The sequence below is a fragment of the Aotus nancymaae genome, unplaced genomic scaffold (genome assembly GCF_030222135.1).
Source record: "Aotus nancymaae isolate 86718 unplaced genomic scaffold, 86718_ANA_hifiasm-v0.15.2.pri h1tg000041l, whole genome shotgun sequence".
Taxonomy (NCBI): domain Eukaryota; kingdom Metazoa; phylum Chordata; class Mammalia; order Primates; family Aotidae; genus Aotus; species Aotus nancymaae.
In genome coordinates, this window is record NW_026988455.1 from 16,266,300 (window position 1) to 16,283,654 (window position 17,355).

Here is a 17,355-nt window from a genome sequence, read left to right on the forward strand (position 1 = left end):
CATATATAAAATAATTCCTATAACAGTTGATTATTCTTTTCTCTGATTCTGTGGTAAGTAGAAGATAGTGTTATTAAATAATGTGTCACTTTAAATTAGGGAATCCTTCTGAAAATTTACATATGAATTAACCTACTCTGAATGTTTAATTTCTATATATTATTCGAATGTCATCCAAACCACTATATCCATGTTACCTGTGATCATTATATCAGTAAGAACTCCACAGTGACAAATCTTCAACCCCAAAGTGATGCCCCTTGGGTGTCAGGAAAGCTTACCTGTACATGAGATCCATAAGCATCTCAGGATCTTCCTGAAATTCCCTCATTTTCACTGTGTCATATAAGATGCTATTCAGATTACAGAGAAGTTCCTCCACCTGCAAAAAGTGTAAGCCTTGAAATAATCTTGGCTTTGTAGTCCCGGGTGAAGAGTTAGGATTACACTGAAAATGCAAGGGGAAGCCATGGGAAGGCTTGGATCAGAGGGCAGCAGAGACTAGAGGTGGCAGAGTCATCTAGTTTTCATCTTCCCCAGTCCAGGTGCTTCTGAGGCCTGGATGTGTGTTGGCCCTGGAGATCCATAAATCTGCCTGAATCCTCATACCATGTCTTTCTCCAGCATTTTTGTTTACATTAGTTTCAACCAGTTTCAGTTACTTGTAAACTGAAAAATTCTAAACTCTCCTCTGGAATATCAGGGCTTTTTATACCAAGTAGGAAGCAGCTTAGGACCTCAGCTTGGGTTCCATGTCTCAGAAGCCTCTTGGATCTTCCCAGGGCTTCAGAGATTTTTAGAACCTCTTGTAATTATTTGTTCTTAATTATAAAAGCCAACAGTGGAGGGACAGGGGAGCCTGCAGTACAGAAAGAATGAGAGACTATGTCTTGATCTGTAGCCCCTGGCAGGTGACTCAGCCACAGAATGTTGTCTTATCCCCCCTCCCCTCTGCCAGCTTGCCAGAGCTCCTAAAATTTCTACCACTAGCATCATTTCATTGGGTGAAGGCACTGAAGACCATTATTAAACGGTCCATATTTTGATTGGTCTTGTTGGTGAATATCTCTCCATAAATGATGAAATTAAAGGAGTACGGTCAAGATTAAATGCGAGAGGAAGGATCTGAGGTAGAGGAGAGGAAAAAGGTTCTGAGAATGAGGATGCAACTTTGCTTGAGAGGGCAAGAGAGACTTTAGAAATAGGGTTCTCAGACTAAGGGAAAAAACAGAAAACATTCATTCATTCATTCTCACTTAATTAAGACCCTACTATAGAGCAGGCTGGGAGCTGGAGTTAAAAGATAAATGGGACAGGCCAGAGTTCCATGGTCATTGTAATGGACATGGAAGAGATTATCGTCCTTACAAGTTTCCTTAGGACAACCTTGTTTACAAGCTCTCTCGAACTTGGCCCTTCCTTACCCCTTACCAGACAAGCTGGTCCCTTTACCATCCCTTCAGACACAAATAATTCATTCTCTCGGCTACTTATAATTTCCCCCCACTTGTCTGCTGCCTAGCTGAACCCTATGTTAGCCTTTTAATCTTATCCCTCCCTATAGGCGTTCCTGGCCACCAGATTGTTTATTGATCATGTCCTCTCTTCCTCTAACCTTACATAGCATTTAGTTCCTTACCACACAGTTGACACTTATTATCACTTGTCTTGTACTGACTACTAATTGTTTTGAGACTGAGCCCTCCAAACAGACTGTTAGCATCTTGAGTTTGGGGACAGTAGTGGACGTATTTCTTTTTAACCTCTCAGAGCACTGAGAGCACATGCGTATTGGACAATAAATGCTTACAAATGTTATGTGAGCATATTTCTATAAAAATTGCATCTATATGTATGCACATACATACATAATAGTTGGCAGATCCCAAATTCACGCATGAGACATGCATGTGCTTCGGTGTACCTGGGTGGGAAAAGGAGTCATCTGCATGGCTGTGTCCTCTTCTAAATAGGCCAAAATTGTCCTCAAGGATCTTCTCAGGTGCTCTTCATTAAAGTCTGGTGCTCTGCCCACCAAAAATGCCAGCGACATGGTTACTTGCATCTTTACTCTTGCAAAGTTCTACATCAGTGAAAAAAAAAAGATGAAATGAATAAGAGGCACTTAGTAGTAGGTAACTGAAGGCAGCATGACCAGACACAAATAACTCGTCAATGTTTCCTTTACCCCCGTCTTAACATTTCCCCTTCTCTCAATGAAATGGGAACTACACTTTGCACAAGATTCATATTGTTGTTTAAATGGTTTAAATGGACATTGCTCTCACATAAATCTGTCAGGCTCCCTTTAAATTTTCATTGAGGACTGTGCTGCCTTTGTGCTGCAAGCTGGAAGATTCTTAGAAAGTTGGGTCTGAGGATATGGTATATCCTTTTGTGCCAAGAGTCTCTTCTTGGGACTTTATTTAAACTTTATTTAAAGAAAGGGACTTTCAGCTTGGCCTCCCAGCACTTTGGGAGGCCAAGGAGGGTGGATCACTTGAGGTCAGGAGTTCGAGACCAGCCTGGTGGCCAACGTGGCAAAACCCCGTCTCTACTAAACATACAAAAATTAGCTGGGTGTGGTGGTGTAAACCTGTAATTCCAGCTACTCAGAAGGCGGAGGCAGAAGAATCACTTGAACCAGTCGGCAGAGGTTTCAGTGGGCTGAGATCACACCATTGCATTCCAGCCATGGTGACAGAGTTAGACCCTGTCTCTAAATAAATAAATTAAGGGACTTCTGCAGCCAGCATTTCTGAGATTTTGAACTCTGGGTAAGCTTTTTGATTCTTCTTTCTTTATGGGTCCATGAAAAAATATGGCTATCTCAAGGGGCCCTGAGGAATGTCCTAAAGGCTTTTAAATAATCATCCTTAATGTATTCAGAGGAGGCTGACTTTCTTCCATGGGCCAATTTATTTTTTAATATCACTTGAGTATACTCGGCCACAGATGGAAATGTCAAAGAACATATCAAAATCTAAAGCAAACTTGACTGTTCTATAATAAAGCTGAACTCTATAGCCTTCGTAGCTTTGAATAAAACTCAAGTCTTGGCTAACCATGATGGCTCATGCCTATAATCTCAGTACTTCTGGGGGCTGAGGAGGGAAGATTACTTGAGCTCAGGTGTTTGAGACCAGCCTGAGCACACAGCAAGACCCTGTCTCAACAAAAATGCAAAAAAAGTTAGCTGGGTAAGGTGGCTTGTGCCTATAATCCCAGTTATTACACAGGAGGCTGAAGCTGGAGGATCACTTGAGCCCAGGAGTTGAAGGCTGCAGCGAGTTAAGATTGTGTCACCACACTCCAACCTGGGTGACAGAGCAAGACCCTGTCTCAATAAATAAATAAATAAATAAATAAAATATGAAAATAAAACTCAGGTTAGATGACACTGATTATTTAAAATTCTCTTCCATAGGTCATTCTGGCACTAGCTAGTCAGAATTTAGAAACAGGAAACACTCTTCTGAATTCTAACCTGTCTACTGTATTTTTTTCCCCACAGATGATAACTTTTAATCTAAAATATTCTTCCATTTCTTCTTCTTTTTTTTTTTTTTTTGAGACAGGGTCTCAGGCTGGAATACAGTAGCACAATCGTGGCTCACTGCAACCTCTGCCTCTGGGGTTCAAGTGATTCTGGGGCCTCAGCCTCCCGAGGAGCTAAGATTACAGGTGTGTGCCACCATGCCTGGCTAATTTTTTGTTTTGTAGAGATAGGAGTTTCACTATATTGGCCAGGCTGGTCTTGAATTCCTGGCCTCATGTGGTCTGCTTGCCTTGATCTCCAAAAGTGCTGGGATTACAGACACGAGCCACTGCACTTGGTTATTTTATTATTATTTTGAGATGGAGTCTTACTCTGTTGCCCAGGCTGGAGTGCAATGGCGCAATCTTGGCTCACTGCAATATCTGCCTCCCGGCTTCAAGCGATTGTCCTGCTCCAGCCTCCCAGGTAGCTGGGATTACAGGCATGCGCCAACACACCTGGCTATTTTTGTATTTTTAGCAGAGATGGGGGTATCACCATGTTGACCACAGCTAGTCTTGAACGCCTGACCTCAAATGATCCACCCACCTTGGCCTCTCAAAGTGCTGAGATTACAGGCATGAGCCACCACACCTGGCCCCTGGCTATTTTAGAAACATACTGATAAGGGACCACTGCATTTATCTGATGAATTCACTTTTAGATGCAAATTAAAATGGAAGCTGCTATCTACCTACATACTCCATTGTTTCATTCTCACAGGACAGAATACTGTGCAATACTGTAAAATTTCCTTATGTTTTTTTTCTCAGCTGATGCTATGCATTAACTTTCTCTCCCGATTCCAGGTCACTCAGCTGGTTCGAACTCTTACACTGGTGGCTCCAAAACTGAACCTCATGAGGAGGTAAAGGGTGGCACAGGCTTGGCTCCGGGTGACATCCATGCTGCTGCTGCAGTGGTGCAGGACTTGGTGACACAGGTTGGCACACTGTTCCACCTCCTCTTCAAAGAGTAAGTCTCCAAACTAGGAGAGACACAAGGGGCCATCAGGTATCACTTGGCACTTTGATATACTTTCTGAACCGTTGAAATATGCAAATGTCCATTTGGACAAGCAAAAGCCTAGAAGAATTAATACATTACTCCAAAAAGATAATGAGCTATGTGAGCCAGAAGACAGATTTAAGCAATGGAGGCTACTTGGGATTTAATTATGAACTGCCCAGCTAAGGTCAGGGCTGTGGTATTAACTGCACTGTGAGCCAGGTCGCATTCACTGGTGTAATAACAACTATAAAGGAATTAAACCTGAGTTTCCTGGGTTCCCGGGAAATTACTGGTGACTTAAAAAGAGAAAACGGTCCTGCTAAGGATGAGCAGAAGGATTTTACTTTCTAAATTTGAAAGATCCCATGTAGAAGGCACCAACTAAGATCTTCAATAATGGGAAAAAAAGGCCGGGTGTGGTGGCTCATGCCTGTAATTCCAGCACTTTGGGAGGCTGAGGTGGCGGATCACTTGAGGTCAGGTGTTTGAGACCAGCCTGACCAACAGAGTGAAACCCTGTCTCTACTAAAAATACAAAAATTAGCTGGCCGTGGTGGCACACACCTGTAATCCCAGCTACTCAGGAGGCTGAGGCACGAGAATTGCTTGAACCTGGGAGACAGAGGCTACTGTGAGCTGAGATGGCATCACTTCACTCCATCCTGGGTGATAGAGCGAGACTCAGTTTCAAACAATAAAAATAAAGACATAAATAAAAAGTAAAAAGAAAAATAATCCGCATGTTACCCCAGGATAATCCTCATTCCTCAGGCTATGAGAAATTCATTTCTAACCTTCCCGGCATTTTATGGCATGACATTTTGTAAGACTAATGGGAATCACATAGAGGATTTAATCTCACTCAGAGGAGGTATTACAGAGAAAGAGTGAAATTGCTAAGTCACTCAGTCGATCTCTTCTCTCACGTCATAGACCTTCAGTGAGTGGCCATTTCCAACTTCTAGAGTTAGGTCCACGTTTCAAGTATGGGAGCCCCTGCTTTTCCTCTGCATGGTGGCTTCCCACAGAATCAGCACATCTACTTTCTTCCTAGAAAGACTTAAGACCTTTACTGTGAGGCCACTTACTATGCTCTGTGAGTTTTGGTTCACCTGAAGAGAGAAATGTGAAGCTAGACGAGAATCTTACTGTTAATTAAGAGGAAGAAAACAAGCATCCCATGTTTACCTTGGCAATGAGGGCGCGGAGGGTTGCATAGCAGTGAGTCAGGTAGGTGGTACTCTGATCGCAGTTCAGAGAACGCACCAGCACCCTCAAAACACCTCCCAGCAGGCTGTCTTTACAGTCCAGAGCCGAGCTTGCCTGGGGGAATGGAAGAACAGCATCATTGAATCCCTGCACTGTGCCAATGTTCCTGACAATTAGCTCAGTAGTGCTGATGTTCCATCTCCCGTGGTGAGTCTTAAGAGTTTGGTGAGCCACCACGGGCATCATCCATTAACCATGGGAACTGAAGACCTATTTCCAAATGGCTTAATTTCAATGCTTCCAACTAGTTTGAGATTTATTCTGGGTTCCTAAATGAAGGTATAAGGCCCATCTCCCTCATCCTGGGTCACATCTTTTGGAAAGTTCTTTCTTTGTCTATGAAACATAGCTTTCCTTACGGGATTCAAAACACAATTGTGGGCTTCCCAGTATAACCGGGCCTGCTTGGTGGCAGCAATGCTTCTAAATAGAAGCTTATTTATCAGCTACATCAAGACTAACAACACCAAGGATAATAACAAAAAGTTTCAGCTTTTTTTGAAAACTGCAAATATATTTGAGGATGGGTGCAGATATTTGGCACCCAATGTCATGCTATATAAAGATATGGTGAATGTGATACCAAGCATTAAGTTATCAAAGATTTCAAAGCCATCAAAAATATCACATACTTTCTGTGTTTATTTTTGTATGACGATTACTTTGATTTTAGACAATTTAAAAGTTAGAGAATTAAGATTCCACTGTGTTTCAACAATATTTCTTCTAGCCCTAAAAGCAACACTGGACCTACACTAATGAATGAATGACTTCTCAATGGAAACATGTAAAAACTCGTTTTTCAGGGAAATTAAAAACTCATTACCTAGACATCTTGGGAATTTGTGGAAATATTACATAGACGATAAAATGAGTATGGTACGAAGCTCACAAAGCTATATTTTTCTACAGCAGGAATGGCAAATTCATGGTACAAATGACTTTCCTTAACCAATTTAAGTCCAAAGAAGACATCATTTGTCACATTTTGCACTCTTTTTACTTAGCCTCATCATAATCATAGCTCCCACATCAGACCGTGACCGTCATTCAACTGGAGTTGACCCATCAGAAAAGATCCTAGTTACCACTACTGTTCTAGATACTAAACTGTAAGCCCAACATCCATATTATAAACTTGGTACATACTCACACAAATTTAACCAAGAGGGTCAGCCTGCCAAACACATAACCCTCTCTCCAAGTAAGCCCTAAGTCAAAGAAGCCAGAAGAATGTTTGGTATCTCTGGAATTTATAAGGTAGACACTACTGCAAAGAGTAAACTTCTCAACTTCATTTTAAAAAGAAGATGCCGTGGGATCACACTGATGTCTTTCACAATTTTGCATAAAGAAGTTCTTATTCAATTCTAATAAACATATTCATGGGAGATAGATCAGATTGGGTGTTTGTTTTCCTCACCTGGATAATGTTTTCCTGCATATCCAGGATGATTAAATTTGCTTCTGTAGCCAGATTGCCACTGATCAAGGCTTCTTGATCTAACTCTGCCTTTGTTCTAAGAAACAACAAGAGGTCAAATTAAAGTGCATGTCAAACCTGGCCAGGTTCCGACGATGGCAATCTCTGCACTAAGGCGTAAAGAAATCTCCAGAATAGTCAACCTTGAAATGAAAACAGAGCAACCAGCTCTGAGTGGCTAGAGTGCAGGTGCCTTCTGTGATTCATGTTTTGTTGAAACGATTGTCTAGGTAAGGTCTCTTGGTTATGCTCATCCCCACTATTATTAATAATGATGATAACAATTATAAAAATAACACTATGAGTACAGAAGCTGTTATTAGTTGCTAGTAGCAGTTAAGCTGTCCTATCAGATTGTTGCCTAAAGCCTCAGGGCCATGGCTGTATTTCATGCATGAAAACCGTTTCTAGATCTGAGTTAAGGGGAAGTCCCTGCAACAAGAGTGAGAGAGTGAGACTGGATGTGATGTGAGCTTGGCAGTGATGCGGCTGGGTTAGGAAAGGGTGGCGCTTCAGAGCCGGGTCAGGGGAGAGTCAGTCTCCAAACTTCCCAAAGACCACCTTGAGGTTCCTCAGCCAAAGGCGTGAGGTCTTTTGTCCTTTTCCACTGGGAAGCAAGATTGTATTCCTGTAGGGCAGGTGATCTAACATCCTGCTGGACATTACTGGTCATTACCCACTACGGAATGGGAAATTGCCTGGTGCTTGCTCCTCTACTAGGTTTCACTTTAAGGAATTAGAATATTTCTTTTGCTAGACCATCCATTCTTATGAAATCTAAGTGAAGCCGTAAAGGGATATTTTGTATCATCATCCAAATTTAGTTGCAAGGAAAGGTAGGTATGAAGAATTAACTTTACTAAGATGTGTCAGTGGCCAAGGTGTTACCATGGTGTTGGGGTATCATTATATCAGCTCAGATATCTTGGACCAGGATTACCATTTAGCTGTTCTTGAGCCCCCTTAACCTAATAATGCAGGTGCTTATATACCATTGAGGACTCAAAAATAAGTATTTCTGTGTGTTTTACGTTTTCATGTTTAGGATAGGCTTCTGGTCCCAAGCTGCTTGACATTTTTTCTCATTCTCCAAGGGATAATATATTTGTAACATTAATAAAATCTAATTGTTTTTCTTAGAGACAGAGTCTTGCTCTATCACCCAGGCTAGTGTGCAGTGGCACCATCATAGCTCACTGAAACCTTGAACTCCTGGACTCAAGTGATCCTCCGCCTCAGCCTCCCGAGTATCTGGGACCACACGCATGAGCCACCAAATTTTTATATTGTGATAAAGTACACATAACATAAAATTTACCACCTTAACCTTACCATCCTTTTTAACTAATTGATTGTTAGTTTAGTTTTAAATTTAGAGCAATGCTGTCCAGTAGAAACAACGGGGGCCACAAATGTCATTTTATATATTGTGGTGACCATATTAAAAAAAAAAAAACAGGCCAGGAGTGGTGGCTCACACCTATAATCCCAGCACTTTGGGAGGCCAAGGTGGGTGGATCACCTGAGGTCGGGAGTTTGAGACCAGCCTGACCAGTATGGTGAAACTGTATCTCTACTAAAAATGTAAAATTAGCTGGGTGTGGTGGCATATGCCTTTAATCCCAGCTACTCAGGAAGCTGAGGCAGGAGAACTGCTTGAACCCAGGAGGTGGAGGTCGTGGTGAGCTGAGATCATGCCATTGCACTACAGCCTGGGCAACAAGAGCAAAACTCCATCTCAAAACAAAACAGGTGAAATTATTTCAAATATATTTTGTTTAGCCTAAAAGATCAAAAATACTGTTTCCATGTAAGCAATATAAAAAGTCCTGTTGAAATATTTTACATTATTTGAACTAGCCATATTTGAAGCATTTGATATCCACATGTGGCTAAAGGCTACTGTATTGGACAGCACGGATCTAGAGTGTTCTGTTTTTTTTCCAAATTTTTATATTGTGATAAAGTACACATCTTAACCTTTTTTTTTTTGAGATAGAGTTTCACTCTTGTTGCCCAGGCTAGAGTGCAGTGGCACAATCTCAGCTCACCACAACCTCTGCCTCCTGGGTTCATGCGACTTTCCTGCCTCAGCCTCCCGAGCAGCTGAGATTACAGGCATGTGGCACCACAAATGGTTAATTTTGTATTTTTAGTAGATATGGGGTTTCTCCATGTTGGTCAGCTGGTCTCGAACTTCCGATCTGTAATCCGCCCGCCTCGGCCTCTCAAAGTGCTGATTACAGGCGTGAGCCACCACACCCGGCCCATCTTAACCATTTTAAGTATACAGTTCAGTAGTGTTAAGTACATTCATATTGTGCAACCATCACTACCACTAATCTGGTTTTTTAAAAGCTTATGATCTGGCCAGGAGTGGTGGTTCAAGCCTGTAATCTATTTTGGAAGGCTAAAACAGGTGCATCACTTGAGCCCAGGAGTTTTAGACCAGACTGGGCAACGTGGTGAAACCTTGTCTCAAAAAAAAGTACAAAAATTAGCCAGGTGTGGTAGTACACACCTGTAGTCCCATCTACTTAGGAGGCTGAAGTGGAAGGACTGCTTGATCCCAGGAGGGTGAGGCTGCAGTGAGCTGTGACTGTGCCACTGCACTCCAGCCTGGGTGACAGAGTGAGACCTTGCCTCAAAAAAAAGAAGAAAGAAAGAAAAAAGAAAGGAAAGCTTACCACCTATCCCTTTAAAACAGTGGATTTGGTGGCAACAGAATCACCTGGGAAGTTTTACCAACTACTGATTTCTAGGTCCTGCTGGAGTTTCCAATTGAAGTAGTCTAGGGTACAACTGAGTACTGGCAGTTGTTAAAGCTCCTCAGGTGATTCTAGTGTGCAGCCTAGGTTGAAGATTATTACTCTAAAAGGAACAGAGCCAAAATAATTGAAAAATGATCAGAAGGAGGGTAAAAGACACCACTCTTACAATTACAAATTTTCCATATAGGTAGGTTGAGTAGTTCTAATTTTACTATGGTTCCCCCCGGCCTTTTTTTTAAAAAAAAGCATAAACCCCCTGAGAATTTGTAGATGTGCATCATTAGCTCTGATAACCAGCAGCCTACCAGGTGGTGCAGGGCTGAGAACTAACCTAGAGCAAACTGGTAGGCCATCCATGGTAAGGAACCAATATTGTGTTGCTCCTGAAAGCATAAGAGAAAGGTTTCCTAAAACACCAGTTTACCCAGCCCAGGCAAAACAGGCCTCCTTAGGGCTCTTCTTTTCATCTTGTAGAGTAGATGAACTAAACCACCTAAGCAATTCTGTAGCACCTACTGCATGCATATTTTGTAGTTGTTGTTCATTGCCTGAAGTAGAATGTATGGGCTCTCAGATCCAAATATTTTATAAATCAGTCCAGGGAACTTAGCGCAAGGATAACATACCCAAAACAAATAGGCGTGATACCAGCAACTGGGTTTCCAAGTCACATCTCTAATAAAAACATACTTATTTCTTTAATGTTTTAAAATAAATTTGACTCCCCAAGTCCCATATGTGAACCAGAATGATTCATTCTTGTAGTAACAGCAAAGATACGAACTCACATTTATTTATAAAACAACACTGCCACTCAAGTCTGCCCCATACCCGCTAGGATGAGTGCCTCATCACCCATTGGGTATCCTACCATGTCAACTGTGTGTGAGGGGTGATTTCAGCTCTACAACATTTTGCTCAGTGAACCCTGGGACTCATTGGGCTATTTGTGGATAAATGGTATTGGAAATATGTGCTATCTAGTCAAACATAAATACTTCTAGCTTTCATAGATCTACATTGCTGCATATATAGCAATACACATCAATATATCTCTCTGTTTATCTATAGCATAGATTTTGATCCAAACAGGTTTTTTTTAATTTTTTCATTTCTTTATAATTTTTTTTCTGATAACAATATATATTATAATATATATCTACTGCAGGAAACATAGCAAAGTATAAAAGAGAAAACATCAATTATTGATATTCCCAACACTCAAAGAAAACCACAATTAATATTTTGGTAAATGTCCTTCTAGCCTTTAAAAAATACATTGACTATATGTCATCAGAGATTTGAGATTCTACTCAAAAACCAAGTGTCTACCCAGCCTTTGTTCATTTAACATTATGTCATAAGCATTTCTCCATGTCATTAAAATGATTTTAAAACATTTTGATGGCAATCCGACTTTTAAACTATTTTCCTATTCTGGAGCATTTAGAATGTTTTCAATTAAAAAAAAAAAACTTTAAGTAGCACTGACATAAATATCTCTGAATGTTTATTTTTGTACACATTCTCAGAACTTAAATATTGATTTGAAAATATGTGGTCCTAGGCACCGTGTCCTGCTTTCTCTATTTCCCTGCTACCGTCCCCAGAAAATCAGCTGCTTTTATTAAGCCATCTGAGGTTCCTAATGAAATATTAATTTTCTTTAAATGCTTATCAATGTGACAAATTTTTAAGAACTGGAAACCACAACTCCCTATACCTTTGATTATCCTGGCTCCCTGGATGAATTGTATTTATGCAGATAATGATGTTTCATTTTCTTACCCTTGGAAGGATGTGGTTGTTTCAGTAATACAAGTAGCCTGGGAAAAATAGTTTTGGACTTAAGGTAAAAGTAGCACAAAGTTGCTGAGTGACTCACTTATCTAGCTTCTCATTAGCTTGCCGCCAAACTTTCTGTTCTTTCTTCCATCTCAAATTTTCATTTAGTCCTGGAAATCGGTCATTCCCTAGGAGTTAAGAAATGCATGATAGGAATTTGATTAGCATGAAACCCTCCAAGATAACCAGAAGTTCATAACAAGCTCAACGGAGAGGCCCCAGCACCATTTCTCGGGCTAATTAGAGTCCATGCTGGTTGCTGGTAGGAGACAAAGTCGCCATGCCTGTGTCCAAGTTAGCTTGTTCTTTGATTGATAGACTGGAATATGAGAAGAACCTCTGCCTTTCTGAGTGTCAGACAGACATTTCTCATGATCAGAGGGTTCCTGTGAAACTCTGGGGCTTACTGAATTATTGAGTAGGAAAGTATGGGTGTCGAATGAGGGTCCTGACCACCACTGAAACTATGAGCTCCCTCCAAGTTCTCTGTCGTTGTGTCCCTTCGAATACAATAAGCTGTCACTCTGTTTCACTTTGAGCATGGTGAATAAGATGAAGGGTACCTGGACATTTCATTCTATTTGGGCTCAGCCTTTTTGAGATCATTCCTCCTGTGGCGGAATCCTTGAATGAATGGGACACTCTGAAACCATTTCAGGGAATTGGTTCCATTCTAATAGTGCCCTGAATGATCCAAGGAGATGATCCTGGGCCCAGAACTATTCAGTTTCTTGACCATGCTCCAGTGACGTGTCAAATGTCACCTAGAAAGGCCTCAGTCTTGAGGGAAACACCTTCCACCTCATCCATGACTGATATTCTTAGAGGTGACCTTTTACCATCAACACATTTTAATTAAAAGATGTCATTTGGTGCTGTTTTCAGGGTTCTGTGATTGTAGGACAGCGCTTTCACTCAAAGGCACAGGGCTAACACAAATGTCACACACGGACTCCCAGAATCTGCTGTCTCTGACACTACTGTAAATAACTCAAGAAAGTAATGGTGTCTAATCATGTTGGGAGGACATTCCTCCCCACAAACAGTGAAAAACTGTCTGACAGAAAGAAGCGCAGGGCCAGTTCAACACACCTGGAGCCCGGCGGCGCATCATCTCCCCTCTGGCCCCTTCCCCACGGAGCAAAGCATCTTCCAGCCGGGCCTTGACATCCCTTGACTTCTGCAGGACTTGGGTACTGACTTTGTCAGAACTCTGCTTTCCCTGGACAAGACAGAGGCAGGAGAACATGTCCTTTGGTGAGATCTCTGTTGATGTGGAGAATTATCAAAACGGTACACTCCACAGTGATGCCAGCCAGTATTGACACGTGCTACACAGAGACGCTGTTCTGGGGCAGCCTATGGCCAAAATTCTGTTAACAGGAATAGGGATTTCTCTACAGAAGGCAGAGATCCTTTCCCTGTGAAATGATCATATCTATACATACAAATGTGCTATGGATTTGAATACAGAAATGAGAAAAATTAATGATGCCTCCATGGCCCAAACAAAGAAGATGAGTAACAAGACAGAATTGCGCTTGAGATATAAGAGCTGGCATAAAGTTGTGCCACTCCAGACTTACCTTGTACTCAAAACAGAAGACACAGATGAAAAGTATATCTAAAATTCTGTTGAGTTGCACTGATGGCAGGTCAGCAATCCACTTCCTAATGAGGCTCTGATCAGCATTTTTCATGATCCAGAGGAAGCAGATCATGAGGCTGCGGGTGGTGTCCGCGTTCAGCATGTTGTACTGCTTATAGGGCTGGAGGGAGGCAGAAGGGAGATGGAGGCCAGGGAAGAAGTCAAGCAACAGAAAAATCTGAGACTTAACAGTCAAGCAACAGAAAAATTCAATGTGTTGTCTTAGAATACCATGACTGTACTTCATTGCAAGGCTGGAGATCTGCTTCCAGTAGCCCTGCCTTCCACAGGCAGGAGAAGCTGTGTTTTTTGAGCAGGGTTACTTAGCAAAGAGGTTCGCCTGGGGCAGGATTTGGGCCAGGCTTTCGGTACCTCTGTTTTAGGAACAGTGTGGCCTGGTAATCTGCCCTGGGCCTTGACCACGCACGCTGCAATCCCAGTGATACAAAGGGGCTTTCATGCTGCTGAGATCTCTTAGTATTTCTCCTTCCTGCTGGACAGCAGAGGGTTAGACTTACAGGGGAGAAGGAAACTGGCTGGGTGCCATGAATAACTTTGCTGTTCAAGATTCAGCTTCTTTGTTACATAGTCCAAAGTATAACATAAGGGTCATGAACTGCTCAGCAAAGTAATCAAATCCATATTTGTGGAGTTCGCTGTAATGGAAGTTTAACCACAATTTATGTTTGCTTGGGGCGGGGGTGTGGGGGCTCAGGAGATTGGCTTTAATATTCTGGCCACAAGTATCCATTTTGAAGTGCTAAGCACACTGTCTGTTACTCATCTCATCAACACAAACAACAGTAATGAGACTGCACCCTTGGTTCATGCAGCGTAGCTAATATCCCGTGGAATGTACTGCTAAAATTGCAATGAGGAATTTGTGGATATGGGAGGGAAATGTTAGTTTTGGACAGAAATAATAGAGGTTATAAAGTAACTGTAACTTTACTTACTCTGAGTTTGTTGACAAGAATAAAGGAAATCTTGAGATATAACCTCACAAGGACTATGCTCTAACAGGTGAACTTTGGGCTTTTGAGTTTTTCCTTTAGAGGCAAATAATGTAAAAGGCATATACCGCCTCGAGCAGCTAACTTGGGTAAGATGGACATTAAAAAGGTGGAGGAGGTCATAAAACACAATATTTCTCCAAATATAAGATCAGTGATGTAAAATCTCAATGTCTTTTCTCTGTCTCATCTTCCTGCCTTGCTGCCTCCCCAGTTCTCATGGGGATGGGGCTTGCTAAGTGCTGGAAGGAAGAGAAGAAAGTCATCCAGCAAGAAGAGTTAGGTCAGGATGCTGCCTTCTCATGGGAGAAGCAAGTTAAGTTCTCTGCAGATTTATACCCTACATTGAAATGTAAAAGTAAATGATGCTGGGGGATGCAGTGCTGATTTCACAAGGGATAGTCAGAGCTCATCAAGGAAGAGAGATGAATTCCACCTCAACTGAATCAGAAGATGCCTTCCCAGAGGAGCCTCTCTTTAATTCCACAGAGTCCATGCAAAAGGACAGAGCCAAACAACCCTTCTTAGGCTCCCTGGGGTCCTAGAAAAGCTGTAGTCTTTTGCTCAGGAAGCCCTTACGCTAAGCTACCAGCCTCCTTCAATCTTTTTTTTTGGAGGCATAACACAGGATGAATTATATACACATAGATTGAACACAGTGTGAGCCTCCACCCTCAGGGAGCCTTGGTTTGATCTCTTTTGCAAGGATGTTACATTTCCCAAGTTTTCTTCTTTTCTGCTTTCTTGAACTTGATTGAACTCAGCACCACTGGGACTGCCTGAATTTGATCTGTACATCTCTTGTTGTTGCCAGAACCCTGTCTGACTCATGTGCACCTTAGGTGCCAGCCTCACAATGATTCTTTCCAGCAACATGAGGCGGAAACCATCACTGCCTGCTCTAAGCTGAGTTTTCCCATTGGAAGATGACAGAAGAGACTGGGTATGGTGGCTCATGCCTGTAATTCCAGCACTTCGGGAGGCCAAGGCAGGTGTATCACCTGACACTGGAAGTTTGAGACCAGCCTGGTCATCATGGTAAAACCCTGTCTCTACTAAAAAATACAAAAAGAAAAAATTAGCCAGGTGTGCTTGTGCACACCTGTAGTACCAGCTAATCAGGAGGATGAACCTGGGAGGCGGAGGCTGCAGAGAGCTCAGACCAAGCCACTGCACTCCAGCCTGTGCAACAGAGTGAGACTGTCTCAAGAACAGAAAAAATGACAGAAGGCATGAAATGAAAAATAAATCAGACACATGTGCACCAACATACCAAGGAAGACAGCATGATTCCACTTGTTTTCAAATTGAAATGATTCCCTGCTATGGCCAGAGCCACGTTCTGGTTGATGGCACTGGCTCCTTCTTGTTCTTCATCCGAGCCGCTGGTGCGACTTCTCAAACAACGCATAGCTGCAATGGAATTAAAACATGATTTGTGATGTCAAGCCAAACATGACATTTCCCTATGTCCCCTACCCAATAAGAGACTGATATTTCTTAGTCACTAAATTCAGCACAGTAATTTTAAACCTGATGTTTAGCATTATTTATCTGCTACCATCTATAGGAAAACACAGGCAGGCTAAGAAAAGAGATGATGTCTAGCACAAGATTAGGCTAGAAATCAATTTTTCAAATTGTGTGAACAAAAAGTTTTCAAAACATCCATAACAGTTTCCTGTAACATAATTTTTAAAACTTTATTCTCTATTCTAATAATTGACATTATTTTAAATAATGACCAAATGAAGAAATCTACAATTGCAGAATTAAGCGCATACCCTATATAGAATAATAAGCTATTATCACAAGTTCAGCAATAACTTGTTATATTTCAAATGTTTAAAATGAATGTCAATTTATTATATCTATGTAACATAGACACAGCCATATTTATAGATAAGTCTAGATGTATGCAAGCACGGAAAAAGGATAAACCATTTAAAAGTCTGGTTTTTAAGAATGCTACCAAGCATACACTCAAAACTTATTAACATTTCAAGCAGTTCTGGGGAAAGTGTGGTAAAACATTCAAAACTGATTGATTCTCTCCTGCATTACTAAAAACTCATGTTTTACTAGACCTGTCAACATTACAGCCATCTGGGCCTTCAATGCTTTAAAAAAATTTGAGTTTAAATAACATTTTTTCCACTAAAGTTGTGAAAACAAACCCAGTTCTTATTTATGTATTTATTTATTTATTTTGAGACAAAGTCTCACACTGTCATCCAGGGTGGAGTGCAGTGGCGCCATCTCCGCTCACTGCAATTTCCACCTCGATCCTCCTACCTAAGTCCTCCAAATAACTGGGATTACAGGTGTGCCACCACACCTGGCTAATTTTTATATTTTTAGTGAAGACGAGGCTTGCCATGTTGGCCAGGCTGGTCTTGAATTCCCGGCCTCAAGTGATCTGCCCACCTTGCTCCCAAAGTGCTGGGATTACAGGAGTAAGCCACTACACCTTGCCAAAACTCAGTTTTTAGAGATAATTATTAAGGCCATTGGGATTTTAAACAAATAGTTAAATAAACAGCACATGGAAATTATGTAAGACCTAATAACATTATCACAATTAACATCAAGATACATGCTTATTTCCTCTTAATCAGCATAGGGTTATAGTTACAAGAAAAAGTGGGAAAGACACAAACATGTGCTGTGCAAATGCTTTTATAGAAGTTCTCTAGTTTCATCTTTATCATTACCCTAAAAGGTAGGCATTGTTATCACATTTTACAGTTTACAGAGGAAAGGAAGGCACGGAGAAA

The 17,355-nt window shown here is 41.4% G+C and overlaps 1 protein-coding gene across 8 annotated transcripts in view; it reads right to left on the reverse strand.

Annotated features, from left to right (window-relative positions):
* Window positions 1-17,355, reverse strand: part of DOCK8 (dedicator of cytokinesis 8) — a 242,801-nt gene that overhangs the window by 33,549 nt on the left and 191,897 nt on the right. For all 8 annotated transcript variants that reach the window (XM_064361489.1, XM_064361488.1, XM_064361493.1 and 5 more), the window contains 9 exons: window positions 15,852-15,991; window positions 13,504-13,686; window positions 13,010-13,139; window positions 11,958-12,045; window positions 7,242-7,338; window positions 5,738-5,872; window positions 4,374-4,526; window positions 1,925-2,083; window positions 282-382 (listed from right to left, as the gene is read on the reverse strand). In XM_064361489.1, the coding sequence (XP_064217559.1) occupies window positions 282-382; window positions 1,925-2,083; window positions 4,374-4,526; window positions 5,738-5,872; window positions 7,242-7,338; window positions 11,958-12,045; window positions 13,010-13,139; window positions 13,504-13,686; window positions 15,852-15,991 (1,186 nt within the window). The remainder of the gene's footprint in view (window positions 1-281; window positions 383-1,924; window positions 2,084-4,373; window positions 4,527-5,737; window positions 5,873-7,241; window positions 7,339-11,957; window positions 12,046-13,009; window positions 13,140-13,503; window positions 13,687-15,851; window positions 15,992-17,355) is intronic.